We start from the raw sequence: 12,842 nt of genomic DNA, 5'->3' as shown, positions 1-12,842 counted from the left end.
TTCACCCCCAAGCTGCTTAAGGCTACAAAGGTGTCCTCCAGAGGCCCGCCTCTTGCACGTCAGATACTGACCCTAGACCTGCTCAGCGACTTCTGGTAATCACTGCGGTTGGTTCCTGCGATTGAGCCGCAGCTGCCAGCAACCCCACCCATCTCAAAACCTACCCACCCACTGACTCCCACACACTGACAGCACTGCCGCCAGTCCTACTGCTGTTTTATAAATAGCCGACACGGTGGCAGTTACAGTCGAGCGTTGTGTACCCCCCGGGGGTAGAATGAGAGGAGCAGATTGTCAACACATGAAGTGAAGGCAGATAGGCGTCGCGATGACTCTCTGCCAGACGGTGACTCCGCCGCACCTGATGAAGCTAAACAAAAACAAGGTACGGTAGCGTGCGCATATTTTGGTCGTGTTTACGTTGTCGCTTGGTCTTGATGTGCGGCAGTCGGTGTCCTGAACCGCCGTCACCTCAAGTCTGACTAAGCTGGTCAACTGCACGTCGCACACACATTTAAGCAGTTTAGTGTAAAGTCAATTACATTTGCCAGGGTCACACAAACAAGGGGTCCCGTGTCACTAACCGTAACCCACAACAGAATTAATGGCCAGTGGGGATTTCATCCAGATGGTACTGATTGAACGACTCTGTCTTCACTGCAGCCTGATCTGCTGAACTTCAAAAAAGGATGGATGACCAAGCTGTATGAAGATGGAATGGTAATCACTCTGATGGCATAACCTGTGTGTCCCCTCCAGTATATCATTTCTATGCATAGTTCACTGCTGAAGTCACATAACTCTTTTCCGCTGCTTATAGTGGAAGAAACACTGGTTTGTTCTCACAGATCAGAGTCTGCGGTACTACAAGGACTCAATAGCTGAAGAGGTGAGAAGTCCTTAGACGTGTGTTCATAGACCTTTCTTATTGTGTGTGGTGTGAATTTATGTCACGCTCTTTCCAGGCTTCAGAAGTGGACGGTGAGATTGATCTTTCCACATGTTTTGACGTCAAAGAGTTCCCCGTCCAGAGGAATTATGGCTTCCAAATCCTGGTCAGTGTTGGTTCACGACATCAATTGTGTTGCGTCATTTATCGCCAGTAAGGTTTGAACGGACGCATTGTCGACTCGGTGAGCTGGGCTGTCTGTTGCCAGTCTATAAACAGCTTTAGACGCCATGTGGTGCAACTTAAGGTATCAGGTTTTGCTGTTTCTCTTTTTGAAGTGATTCTTTGTCTGTCATGAAGGATGTCACTTGACTTGTCATCTCACTTTGACATCACCGTCTAAATCTGCCGCTGTCGTTACCAGCCACGCTTGCCTCGGTGAACCCACGTGCTTCCCTCATCCTATATAATACAGTTTAACACGCTACTGTAGGATGTTGTCTTCTCGGCTTTTAAACATTTTGAGCTCTGGATGTATATGATGTAAAAAAAAAAAAAAAAATCCCTGTATTTTATTTCATCCTATATGAGCGCGGTAGCAGTAAGGTTTACGGTCTTTTGTTTACATTGGCTTTAATTATCTTCCATGGCTATTTTTTGGCGGATGTCAGAAATAGAGTAGTCGAGGGGATCGTCATGTCTTTGGCGAAGAACAACATGGGTTTGATGTCAAGAAATTAATAACTCCAGTATTTATATCCACAATTCCCTGTCACCGCAGTGAGGCTGCACTGTAGAATTCAGCCTGTCTTTTTGCATGTTAATGAAGGGAATGAAGTGCATAGCGGCCATGTTTGCACAATTCCATTCAGCGATTGGCATTCCAGTTTTTATATTTAAGGCCAAATGAAATCAATGTACATTTGGCATGGCAGTCCTGAATTACGATTAAGGATTACAACATCATTCCATGACATATAAGATGAGTTAAATACAGTCCTTGGAATTGCTTAACTGTCAATCAAGTACAGTGGTCCCTTAAGATACAAGTTTAATTTGTTCCGTAACCACAGTCTTAACTCGGAACACTTGCATATCAAATAAGCTTTCCCTTTGTTACATTTTTTTTGCTTCAAATCCATGGACATTGTGCTGAATTATTTCTTCTGCATGAGCACAGCTGAGAAATGGCACTACTCCATGAGATTTATATGGAGCAGACGTACATACTGCATTAAGTCGACAATTCGAAAGCCTGCCATTAAGTTATTTAGAACTGTTAAAAAATAGCCGGCTGCCATTACAAATGGTTTAGTTGAATGAAAGCCTGTAGGGTACAGTTAAGTTTGTGTTGATTGCCTTGACAATAGTCCTTAGGCTCATATTGAAAGTAATTATAGGACCATGGGGGTATCAGCTCTGGGGGGGAGTGAGTGTCCATGTGACTTCTCACGGGTTGCTTAATGACTTCTGTTGGAAGTTGGTGAAATTGCGAAAACTCCAGTTGTTCCGCATGCTCTGATTACGTGTGAATTTCCCCACTGTAGGACATTAAGAATTGTAAACTGTAATCAAGTTCCTGGTGATTGAGACACATGCGCTGCATAAGTTGCTGAATAAGTGTCAAATAAAGTGTAGAGCACGTCTTGAGTTGCTCCAGAGATCAAAATGTCAGCCATGTTGTGTAGTCGCCATGGTTTCTCGAGGCCTCCTCCTATATTCAAAACCTCTAAATTGGAATAGTAATTCATAAACTGCAAAAGTTGTTCTTGTGGTCGGGTTGCTTAGCTTGAGGGGATAATTTGCAATAAATTATTTAAATTTTTTTTTTACATGTGGGAACAGGCACACACCAATGAACAAAATCCCAACTTTAATTTTGGGCAAATTGAGAGCTTTGATATGATAGTGACTTATCACATAAATCTTCCATGCGTCAGTTGGTGCGCATCCTTCTACCACCGACTGATAACGAATGGCAAAGAAGGCCTATAGGGACACCCGAGTTAGTATCGTATATACGACGTTTATTAGTGTCAGGCTGTGATTGGCTGGCAACCAGTTCAGCGTGTACACCGCCTACAGCCCAAAGACAGCTGGAATAGGCTCCAGCAACCCCGCGGAACCGATAATAGATGGCTTATCCGTATCTGGTATAAGACCATGAGGGGGTCCTTGAAAAAAATATTCTCCCCTGTAGAGCATCCACTAAGCCAAAAGGTTTGAATATCCTTGATCTAGTTTACACAGCGCAGCTATGCGGTGTTAGTTTGCATTACATACTGTATTACATGGAATGGAATGCGATTTAGTGGGCTAGATGACGTTCCAATTTAATTACCGGTCTCAAAATTGTTGCATCCTCCTGGTTGCTCATTTATAAGCTATGTTCGTTCTGTTGTCAGTGTAAAGAAGGCGCGTGCACCCTCTCAGCCATGACCTCTGGAATCCGCCGCAACTGGATCCAGGCCATCATGAAGAACGCTCGACCCTCCATCGCCCCTGATGTCACTCGGTAATACCCAGAGCGAAGCAACACGTTTCCGCTGGCAGATGCAAACGCCGCTTTTCTCACCTACTTGAACTTAATCCCTTTCTCCTCCTCACCCTCTGTTTCCTCCTCCTCCTCCTCCCGCAACCGGTGTTTACAACCTGCTTCCAGGAAAAACATCTCACTGAAACTATCCGTTCTGAAGCCCAGGTTGGAAAACTTGTGTGTTGAATATCGCCTCCCCCACCCTCTTGCCCTCGTCCTCAAAAAGTGATGTCATTGCCCCGCAATGTCTGCCCTGGCGTGTTTGTCGTCCTGCCCTGTCATGTGACGTTGAGTCGTGTCTTCTTGTCACTTGGGCCAATCTATAACCAAACGTCATTCTCTGACTGGCATAAACGGAATCACGGCCTAATAGTGCGTCTCACAGGTTGATCCCATTTCTGCATAGACATGCTCACCTCAGATCCCTCGTTCTCATTATTGAGTGCCACTCCTTCTCAGTTCCCCTTGGTGACCCGTCCTAACGCCTCAATGCGACGTGATGGAAGTATATTAGTCGATTATGTCACTTTATAAAAACTGCCCCGCCCGCCAATTCTAAACATGGCAATCCATCCAGTTTACTGCAATTACATTCTTCACGTTGAGCCGCCGTATAACTGGCATTAACATAGCGGCCGAGAGAAGGCGTCTACCATAGGGCTTATTTTAGCTTATGTGTGTAAAGACTAAAGCTGCTTTCAGCCCAACACATAGTGCGCCTTACAAGTGCTTGGATTTTCCTGTGTCTAACCATGTGTCTGCTTTTTTTTTTAAAAAACCCACAATTGAATTATGTTCCACTGTCAGCACTCAGTGTTCCCAACGCTTCCTTTGATGTAAATGCATGGGAAAAGCTTTATGTGTATTTTCTTTGTCATTCAGATCTGTCCCTGAGGAGAAGATAAAAGCACAGTTGCTGCTGGAGCCGTGTCAACAGGTCAAGCCTGAGCCAAGCCCCTGTCCTGAGCCACCCAGCACTGATGACCACAGGCAGCAGACGGGCAACGGGGCTTCCACCCCACCATCTGAACCCCGGAAAAGTAGGGTTCGTGAGCGCAGACGGGAGGGCCGCTCAAAGACTTTTGACTGGTCAGAGTTCAAAATTGAAAAGAAAGACAAGCCGGCGAAGGAGCGAGCGGACACCGTTGACCACAGATCGTCACTTTCCACGACCACATCCTGCTGCTCGATTTCCTCCTCCCCTTCCTCATCGTCGTCCTCTCCCACCTCTACCTCGGCCCTGCAAACCTCTCGTGTATCAGATGCGTGCCCCACCTCGACAATAGAAGATAACGTGAGGGGCGGCAACCCGAGCCACTTGCCAAATACTGTCCTCGTCACTTCCACCTTGAACAGGATATCACCCGTGCAGCCGTCATTACCCGAACGTCAAGAGCAAGGAAGAATGGAGGTAGACCACCCCACGGCTTTGCACAATGTTGAGGAAGATAAATTAAGCATAACGTCAGGCGTGAAGGAGGAGATCGAGCAGCGGTGGCACCAGGTGGAGACGACACCGCTAAGGGAAGAGAAGCAAGTGCCCATCAGCTCGGCTACAGAGAACTCCAACACTGACAGATTGCCTGCACATGAGCTCGCTGCACTGCTAGATAAAGAGGTATGAGTTGTGGATTTTACAACGGCATACACTACAAAGACAAGTTAGGGTAACATTATTCGTGCAGATTAGATTATTTTTTAAATGTGTAGTCTAGAATTTTAATGTCTGTCAATTGAGTTGCTGTATTTTCCGTTTTCAGTTGGGACAGAAACAAAAAGAGCTGGACCAACTTCAGAGACAGAACACGATGTTAAAGGAGCAGCTGGAAGATGCACTAGGAAGAGAACAAAGTGCCAGAGATGGCTATGTCCTGCAGGTAAGACTGCGTGAAGTCCATCGCTGACTCGTCACTGGTCACAGTTTGGGGGAAATAAATGGAAATAAATGTGGGCTTTGCTATTTCGGTCTACTACTATTGTGTGTCCAATGTAACTTGTATGGAAATTCTACTAACTGGTGTGGGTTCTAATCTGAAGCTGATATGCATGGTTGTGGTGTTTAGCATGTGTTTTATTGTTTGTTACGGAGTTTCACATCTCCTGGGAAAGTAATAATGCTTGAGGTAAGAAACTTGATCGAAGGGCCTTGCGCTGTGCTTTTTCTTACATCTGTCCGTCAGTTTCATCTGTTTGTCTTTTCTCTGCCTATTTTTTCACGGGGGTGGTTCTGGGGGCCTTTTTTGCATGTCTTGCTGGTCTTGTTGAGTGAATTCTTGACCTAATGGCTCTTTTGGAATTAATGGCATGCTAAACAGATTTTTTTCCTCAATTGTTTTGTTTTATCACGTCACAGAATTGTCACATTTTTTTTACAGTTTGGTTCACTACAGTCATCACCCCCCCCTTATTTTTTTAACGATATGTTTTCGGCTGGCGTAGTGTCTTCTCTTAATTTTTTTTTGTCACCTCTGAAAAAGCACAGTGGAAGCTTTGGGGGGCGTGGGGGAATCTTGACACAAGACCGGTATCGAAAAACTTGAGATGTGGTTCTCCGTATCAGACAGGGAAAGATAAACAATGCAACTAATCCAGCTTGTTTCATCGATCTTTTTAAAGAGCTCAACACCGCCTTCCTCCTCACCGCACAGAGTGCCGTGGCAACACTTGCACAAGCTGAACCAAGACTTGCAGGGAGAATTAGAGTCACACAAACGCAAGCAAGATTTCGCTCAACAGCAGATCAAAACACTGAAAAGAAGCTACACTGAAGCCCAAACTGCTGTCGACCGTCATGAGACTGATATCAACGCCCTTCAATCAAAGCTAGCATCCGCATTGGCGGAAATCTTGGCAAGTGAACAAGCTGTGGCTCGTATGCGCAATGAACTCAAGCTGGAGCAAGACCGATCGAAGGAGCAAGAGGAGGAATACGGACGCAGTGAAACCACCTTACGAGCCCAGCTAAAAGAGAGTGAAAGTAGACTCCGTGAGGTTGAGGCCACCCTTCTCGAAAGAAACCAGGCCCTTCGGCACCTGGAGCACCAGCAGGCTCTTCAGCGAGACCACATGAGAGAGATCCAGAGGTTACAGGAAAGACTGCAAGAGGTGACTGCACGACTGGTCGCTACAGAGGAAGGTCAGGTGCTGAAGGAGGAACGCCTGAGAAAGGAGCAGCGCAGCATTCAAGAAAGTCACGAGAGGGAAAGACAAAATCTGTGTAGCCGAATAGCCGAAGCCGAGAGCACGCGGAAGGAAATGGAGGTCAGGCTAGTGGAGGCCGAACAGCAGGTGGAGGCACTGTTAAGAGGGCGTCAGGGCTCATCGGGAATAGAACACAGTGAGGAACTGCTCAACTTGCAAGAAGAGCTAACCCGAAAAACCGATATGTTGGAGACTCTGCGGGAGAGCGTGCGTAGACTAGAGGACGAGAGAGGTCTGCTCACGTGCCGTTGTCAGGAGCTGCTCAACCAGATTGCAGAGGCCGATCGGGAGGTCAGCAAGCTTTGCAATCGCCTTGAAACGGAAGAGGCAGATTATTGCTCTCTGGAGAACTCGTATGAGAGGGCCACTCAAGAATTTCAGAAAATGAGCCAATTCCTCAGAGAGAAAGAGGAAGAGATTCTCCAGACTAAGGAAATGTACGAAAGGTTGATGGAGCGCAAAGAGGAGGACTTGAAAGAAGCGCTTGTCAAAATGACTGTGCTTGGCAACAGCTTGGAGGAAACGGAACAGAAGCTTCAGGCTAAGGAGGACCTTCTTTGTCAAATGAGTCAACGTCTGTTGTATCAAGTGGAACCCGGCAGCGCTGAGCAAAATCTAAAAGCCAAACTGGTGGTCGCAGAGAACCGCATTGCAGAGCTTGAGCAGCACCTCAATGCACTGCAGCTGGGATACGCTGATCTGCACTCAAGGAGGAAACAAGTCCAAGAACAAAGCAAACAGGAACGTGCTAAAACCTCCGCTACTTTTACTTCAAATCTAGAGTCGCCACCGTCACTCAGCGCTGCAACTAAAACGGAGGACACCGCAGATAAGGACTCCCAAGCTAAGAAACCAAGAATCCGTTTTTCCAATATTCAGTGCCAAAAATACGACCTTGGTGAATGTCATACCTTTGATGATGCAAGACAAGATGTTAAACAGAAAGACTTTGATCTTGCCGAAGCACTCCCCTCCCCGGAGCATGCTAGTGACTCCGACAAGTTTATCTCCATTGTACATGCCCTAGAAACTAAACTGCTCGCCACCGAGGAAAAGCTAAAAAACCTCACTCGAAATCTACAGCAACATCATTCCACACGCGCTGAGGATGGCTCCAAGAAGGATGTGAAGATGGCTGAAAACAAACTAGGATGTGAAAGCGGGCCTCCGATAACGGATATAAACAATCCTTATGCCAAGGCCCTCCTTTGTGTGGAAACGAGCCGCGAGAAAGTCAAGGCTTTTTTGTCTGGCGCTCACGATAACACTGATTCACACCTTCACTCCTTGTCAGAGGTCGAAAATGACCTGTTCAGTGCATCGGTGTATATCCGCCAAGGACAAAAGACCTTGGAGGAACAATCACTTTATCGCCCTCAAGGTCAAACATCCGAACCTTTAGATAAAGACGTGATTCATCTATTCGCCAAAACTCTCTCTTTTGAGGCTCATGTGTTGAATAAAATGGCTTTGCTCGTCCAAACATCGGAGTCTGACCTTCTCCAAACGCTTACTGCGATTTGGGAAGACGTAGAGAACATTGAGAGTGGGGACAAAGATTGTTTAGCCGTCGTTTACGCAGATGTCTTGACCAGAAAGTTGATGTTAGAGACCGCTTTCTGGAAAGAACTTGAGAGAGAGGCGACACCTTGTGATGGCTCAAAAGTTGCGAGATCGCAAGAGGGTGGTGGTCCAGCTGATGCGGACATAAATGCATCCGCGATATTTCATAGCTTTATCAAAGCAGAACTCTCCTACTCTCTTGAAAATCTGAAGCTTGGCTACGAAGAGAAATTCCGTCTGCTTAAAGGGGAGCTGGCTGAAGCCCACCACAAACTCCATCAAAGGGAAATGGCCTTGAAAGCGATTATCGAAGCATCCAAAAGGTCGGATTTGAAAAGCGTGATCAAGGAAGTGAAAACCAACTTTGGCTTCAGCAAACAAAAGTTAGCCGACATCTGCCCGCCTGAACTGGCGCCGTACACGGAGCAGATAGAACTGCAAGAAGCCCGCGATCTCGCCGAAAGAATCATTGAGCGCCGTTTGGCTGACAAAGTGCCATGTTGCGGTGTTGACTCTGTGGCGTCTCTTCAAAGTACGCATGACAGCCTGGCCATCGAGCTTCAACAACAGGCAGCCAAGCTCCACAAGTACGCCCAAGAACTCCAAAGCACTGGGAGCCATCCTGAACTGGCTAAAATGATCCAGGCACTTTTAGGACCTCAGACATCCCATATTTTTACAAGTACGTCCCTTTGTATGCGGGAAGCCCTCATCCAGGCTCAGGTAGCTTACGTGGCGTGCAGATTACGATCCACGCACGAGCGAAACTTGGGTTGGTGCAAGCAGACGCGGCAGAATATGGACGCTCTGGTGCAGCAACACGCCAGCAGCGTCCGGGCGATTCAAGAGAAGTACGAAAGATCCCTTCAGGAGGAACGCCACAACTTCAAGCGAACTCTGGCCGATCTCCAGAAGGAGAACGGCACTCTCAAGAGTGAAATCGGCCAACATTCGAACCAACTCGCAAAACAGCAGGAGCAGCTGGCCCTCCTGGGGGAACATTTTCAGATGCAAATCGAAGAGCTGAAGCGCAAGCACCGGGAAGAGTTACGCCTCGCTGAGAACGACCGCGCTGCGACGGAGCTGGCTCTCTTGGAAACCGCGGCGGACAGCCAGCAAAAGCTCAATGCTCTTCTGGTGGATGTGGACGCCATGAAAGAGCAGCACAAGCGCCACGTGAAAAAGCTCGAGGAGGACTTTGAGCAGAGGCTCGCCCGCTTCCAGCGCATCTACCAAGACGAGATTGTCAAGTTGCATTCCCAACATGAGGAAAGCGTCCGGCAAATGGAGGTGGCCTCGTCGTCGATGGAAGAGGAGGAACGAGGCGGGGCGGCGGATGTGCAGACCGCGTCCGAGGGGGACTCCATGGTGCTTCTGAAGGACAGGATCCAGGAACTGGAGGCTCAGATGAACAGCATGAGGGACGAACTGGAGAACAAGAACCTAGAGGGAGATGTGGCCAGCCTGAGGGTGAAATACCAGAGAGACTTTGAAAGTCTGAAGGTTTTTTGTTTTTCACTTTTACCCTACCAATCTCATCTAGTTCAAGATGCGTAGAGACGGTAGATAAATACAGTAGATGGTTTAATTTAGCAGTTTATTATTAACACCGTATTCGAATTGGGAAATGGTGTGACTTCCATTTTCATATTGCGCAAGATTTTATAGGTCAAACTTGAAAACAAAACGTGAAAATATCTCAAAAACCTGAATTTTTTTTATAAAGTCAATATCAAAAAATTCTGCTGATTAAAATGTGCTTATGAGCAGTTTTTTTTAATGATGTGCACAAATGTGTTATTTTCATTTAAAAGTCGAATATAGGGCGACTACTGACTCTTTGGTGACTTTCTCCAAAGTTGTCAAACCATTTCCCACTTCCACGAGTACTCTATCCATTTCCCGGCGTGCACTGACTTGCTCCTACCTCATTTTAACTCTCTTCAACTAGCATAGCTCGCCTTGAGGTGTTTTGCTACTAGTGCTCTTGCATGACTGCATTCAGTCGATTCTTGGACGTATAGTGCACTGAATTAGAGAAGCATTAGAATTTAGCAACATTTTTTTTCTTTTTTTTTTTTTGTACCTAAGCTTGCCTGTCTCTTTCACCAGGCCACATGCGAGCGTGGCTTTGCAGCGATGGAAGAGACGCACCACAAGGTGATTGAAGACCTCCAAAGGCAGCACCAGAGGGAGATTTCCAAACTCTTGGAGGAGCGAGAGAGACTCCTGGCTGAGGAGACTGCTGCGACTATTGCTGGTACGGCAACTATTTTCACCGCATTTCCTTCGCCTGTCTATGGCGTTTGACACCTGCTTTTTATCCTCCAAGTGAAAAATGTGTGATCTCTCCTTTTGGCATGAAGCTATTGAAGCTATGAAGAATGCACACAAGGAGGAACTGGAGAAGAACCAGCGCTCGCAGCTCAGTGGACTGAACTCTGATATTGATGAACTTCGATTACAATACGAGTAGGTTTTCTCGTAGCAGTAAATCAAATATCGTAGTGAGCCAAATAAGTTGTTTTTTAATTTTTGAAGAAAACAAGTACAAATGCGATTTATGTTCTATTTTATGTTTTTTAACAAACACATAAAACGTTGGCACTGCAACTTGTCGTCCAGGGAGGAGCTACAGTCCATCCAGAGGGAGCTGGAGGTTTTGTCCGAGCAGTATTCTCAAAAATGTCTGGAGAACGCCCACCTGGCTCAGGCCCTGGAGGCCGAGAGGCAGGCCCTCCGGCAGTGTCAGCGAGAAAACCAGGAGCTCAACACTCACAATCAGGTTCGAACCCCCCCCCCCCCGCGCGTGTGTGTACACTTTGACTTTCCTCACACTTAACTCTGTGCGGTTCCAACAGGAATTAAATAACCGTCTGAGTGCAGAGATCACACGGATGCGCTCGTGTTTCAGCGGGGAGACGGCGCTGTCGCCTGTTACGCAAGGCAAAGATGTCTATGAACTGGAGGTATGGCTTCACACTCGGCGGCAAAAAGCTCGTTACGCCGCTGCAACTTTCTTTGGCGTTTCCGGTTCTTTTGAAGGTGCTGCTTCGAATCAAGGAGTCCGAAATTCAGTATCTTAAACAGGAAATCCACTCGTTGAAGGACGAGCTACAGTCGGCTCTGAGGGTGAGTAAGTGCAGCGTGACTGTCTTCAATTTGATGATTTTGAAGCCTCGTTTTACATACTCGATGAAATTCGGTAGGTCGTCTCGGTGTCAAATTTAGACATGAATTTTCACTTTACAGGAGGTTTAACAAGTAAGCGTAGCCTCAAAAAGCCCCAGCGAAGTCTTAAGCCATCTATTTATAATCCTAAACAGACTCCATGGTAAAGTATTTCCTATTTTAAGCAAAACGTAACTCATAGCCAGCACATGAACGTTGTGCTATGTAAATCTTTTTGACTGCTTGAAGCGAGTGAAATGCGCTTACAGAAACTTGCATTTGAGATGCGTTTGTTTGAGATGAGTATTTAGCAGTTGTATATTGTGTGACTCATTGTCATGGCAACAGGACAAGAAGTATGCCACGGACAAATATAAAGACATCTACACTGAGCTGAGCATTGTGAAAGCGAAGGCCGACTGCGATATTGGCAAACTGAAGGAGAAGCTGCTCATTGCCACCGAAGCGTTAGGCGAGAGGACTGTCGACGGGACAGTTACGTCCGGCTATGGTGACTTTTCGACTTGACGTACTTGTTTCATCATTGACACAACAGAACCTCATTCTAGAACAACCTTTGAGGTTCCACTGCACGGGTGTAGTAACGAATCAACGAAAATATGTTCTCCTCTTTGTCTTTGTAGACATCATGAAATCCAAAAGTAACCCAGACTTCATGAAAACAGAACAAACCACAACCTCCAAGCCATCTAGAGGTGTCAGGTCAAAGGCAAGTGTCAGAACGCAAACACACACACACACACGTACGTTTTGTCTATGTCTTCGACACGTCCAAGCAGTCACGGCCATTCACTTGTCAGGTTGGTGTGGAGTCGTGCGTTTGTCATGCGTGTGTTTTGTCCACCAGTCTGTCACTGAACAGGTCCCATGGGACAGCTGACACCCCCCATGCGGGTCTTAAGCCCTCCCCTAAAACCCGCTTGAGATGCGCCGTAGGTATATCACAGTATAAGCATGTTGTGGAAAAAGCATCCTTTGCATGAACTCACCACCTTTCTACTTTTTTGGATGCACTCACCTCCCAACGAGCTATTGCAGAAAATGTGAAAAGACCGACGGTCAGGGCGACTTTGCACGCTGTCATTTTCCTATTGCTGGATTAGTGAACTTTGGCCTCCTTGGGCTGGAGTACTGCAGTCTTTTATCATAGACTTTCCTGTCAATGGTGTTAGGGCTACAAACTTAAAATGTATTACACAAGTGGAACCTTGACCAAACGCCAACCATTACGAGGTTAAAAAAACAACCAAAAAAAAAAAACATTACATTGCTCTACTGCCTTTTTCCTGATTTCTTTCGTTAATACTGCCCTCTGGTGGCCAACAGCGCACACACACGAGAAGAAGCTGTACAGCAACCATTTAAATGATGTAACTGTTCAATGCTTTAGTTTTATTTTTTTAAATATTACTACATTTTTATAAAATACAGTATAGATTGCTATATTTGTTACAAATTCTT

The 12,842-nt window shown here is 46.4% G+C and overlaps 1 protein-coding gene across 5 annotated transcripts in view; it reads left to right on the top strand.

Moving 5' to 3' along the window:
* mpripa (myosin phosphatase Rho interacting protein a) overlaps positions 1–12,842 on the top strand; it is a 36,186-nt gene that overhangs the window by 21,901 nt on the left and 1,443 nt on the right. For 4 of the 5 annotated variants that reach the window (XM_088283706.1, XM_088283707.1, XM_088283703.1 and 1 more), the window contains 15 exons: positions 664–720; positions 821–889; positions 966–1,055; positions 3,295–3,404; positions 3,552–3,590; positions 4,308–5,043; positions 5,186–5,302; positions 6,042–9,692; positions 10,302–10,449; positions 10,556–10,661; positions 10,815–10,974; positions 11,051–11,158; positions 11,235–11,321; positions 11,709–11,871; positions 12,005–12,090. In XM_088283706.1, coding sequence (XP_088139832.1) covers positions 664–720; positions 821–889; positions 966–1,055; positions 3,295–3,404; positions 3,552–3,590; positions 4,308–5,043; positions 5,186–5,302; positions 6,042–9,692; positions 10,302–10,449; positions 10,556–10,661; positions 10,815–10,974; positions 11,051–11,158; positions 11,235–11,321; positions 11,709–11,871; positions 12,005–12,090 — 5,727 coding nt within the window. The remainder of the gene's footprint in view (positions 1–663; positions 721–820; positions 890–965; positions 1,056–3,294; positions 3,405–3,551; positions 3,591–4,307; positions 5,044–5,185; positions 5,303–6,041; positions 9,693–10,301; positions 10,450–10,555; positions 10,662–10,814; positions 10,975–11,050; positions 11,159–11,234; positions 11,322–11,708; positions 11,872–12,004; positions 12,091–12,842) is intronic. The other variant, XM_088283705.1, reaches the window with a different exon arrangement.

This window comes from Idiotropiscis lumnitzeri, chromosome 20, assembly GCF_059441095.1.
Source record: "Idiotropiscis lumnitzeri isolate Australia: NSW breed Sydney's pygmy pipehorse chromosome 20, RoL_Ilum_1.0, whole genome shotgun sequence".
NCBI classification, from domain to species: Eukaryota; Metazoa; Chordata; class Actinopteri; order Syngnathiformes; family Syngnathidae; genus Idiotropiscis; species Idiotropiscis lumnitzeri.
Note: the sequence above shows the minus strand (reverse complement) of the source record. Positions and strands in the feature narration are given on the sequence as shown.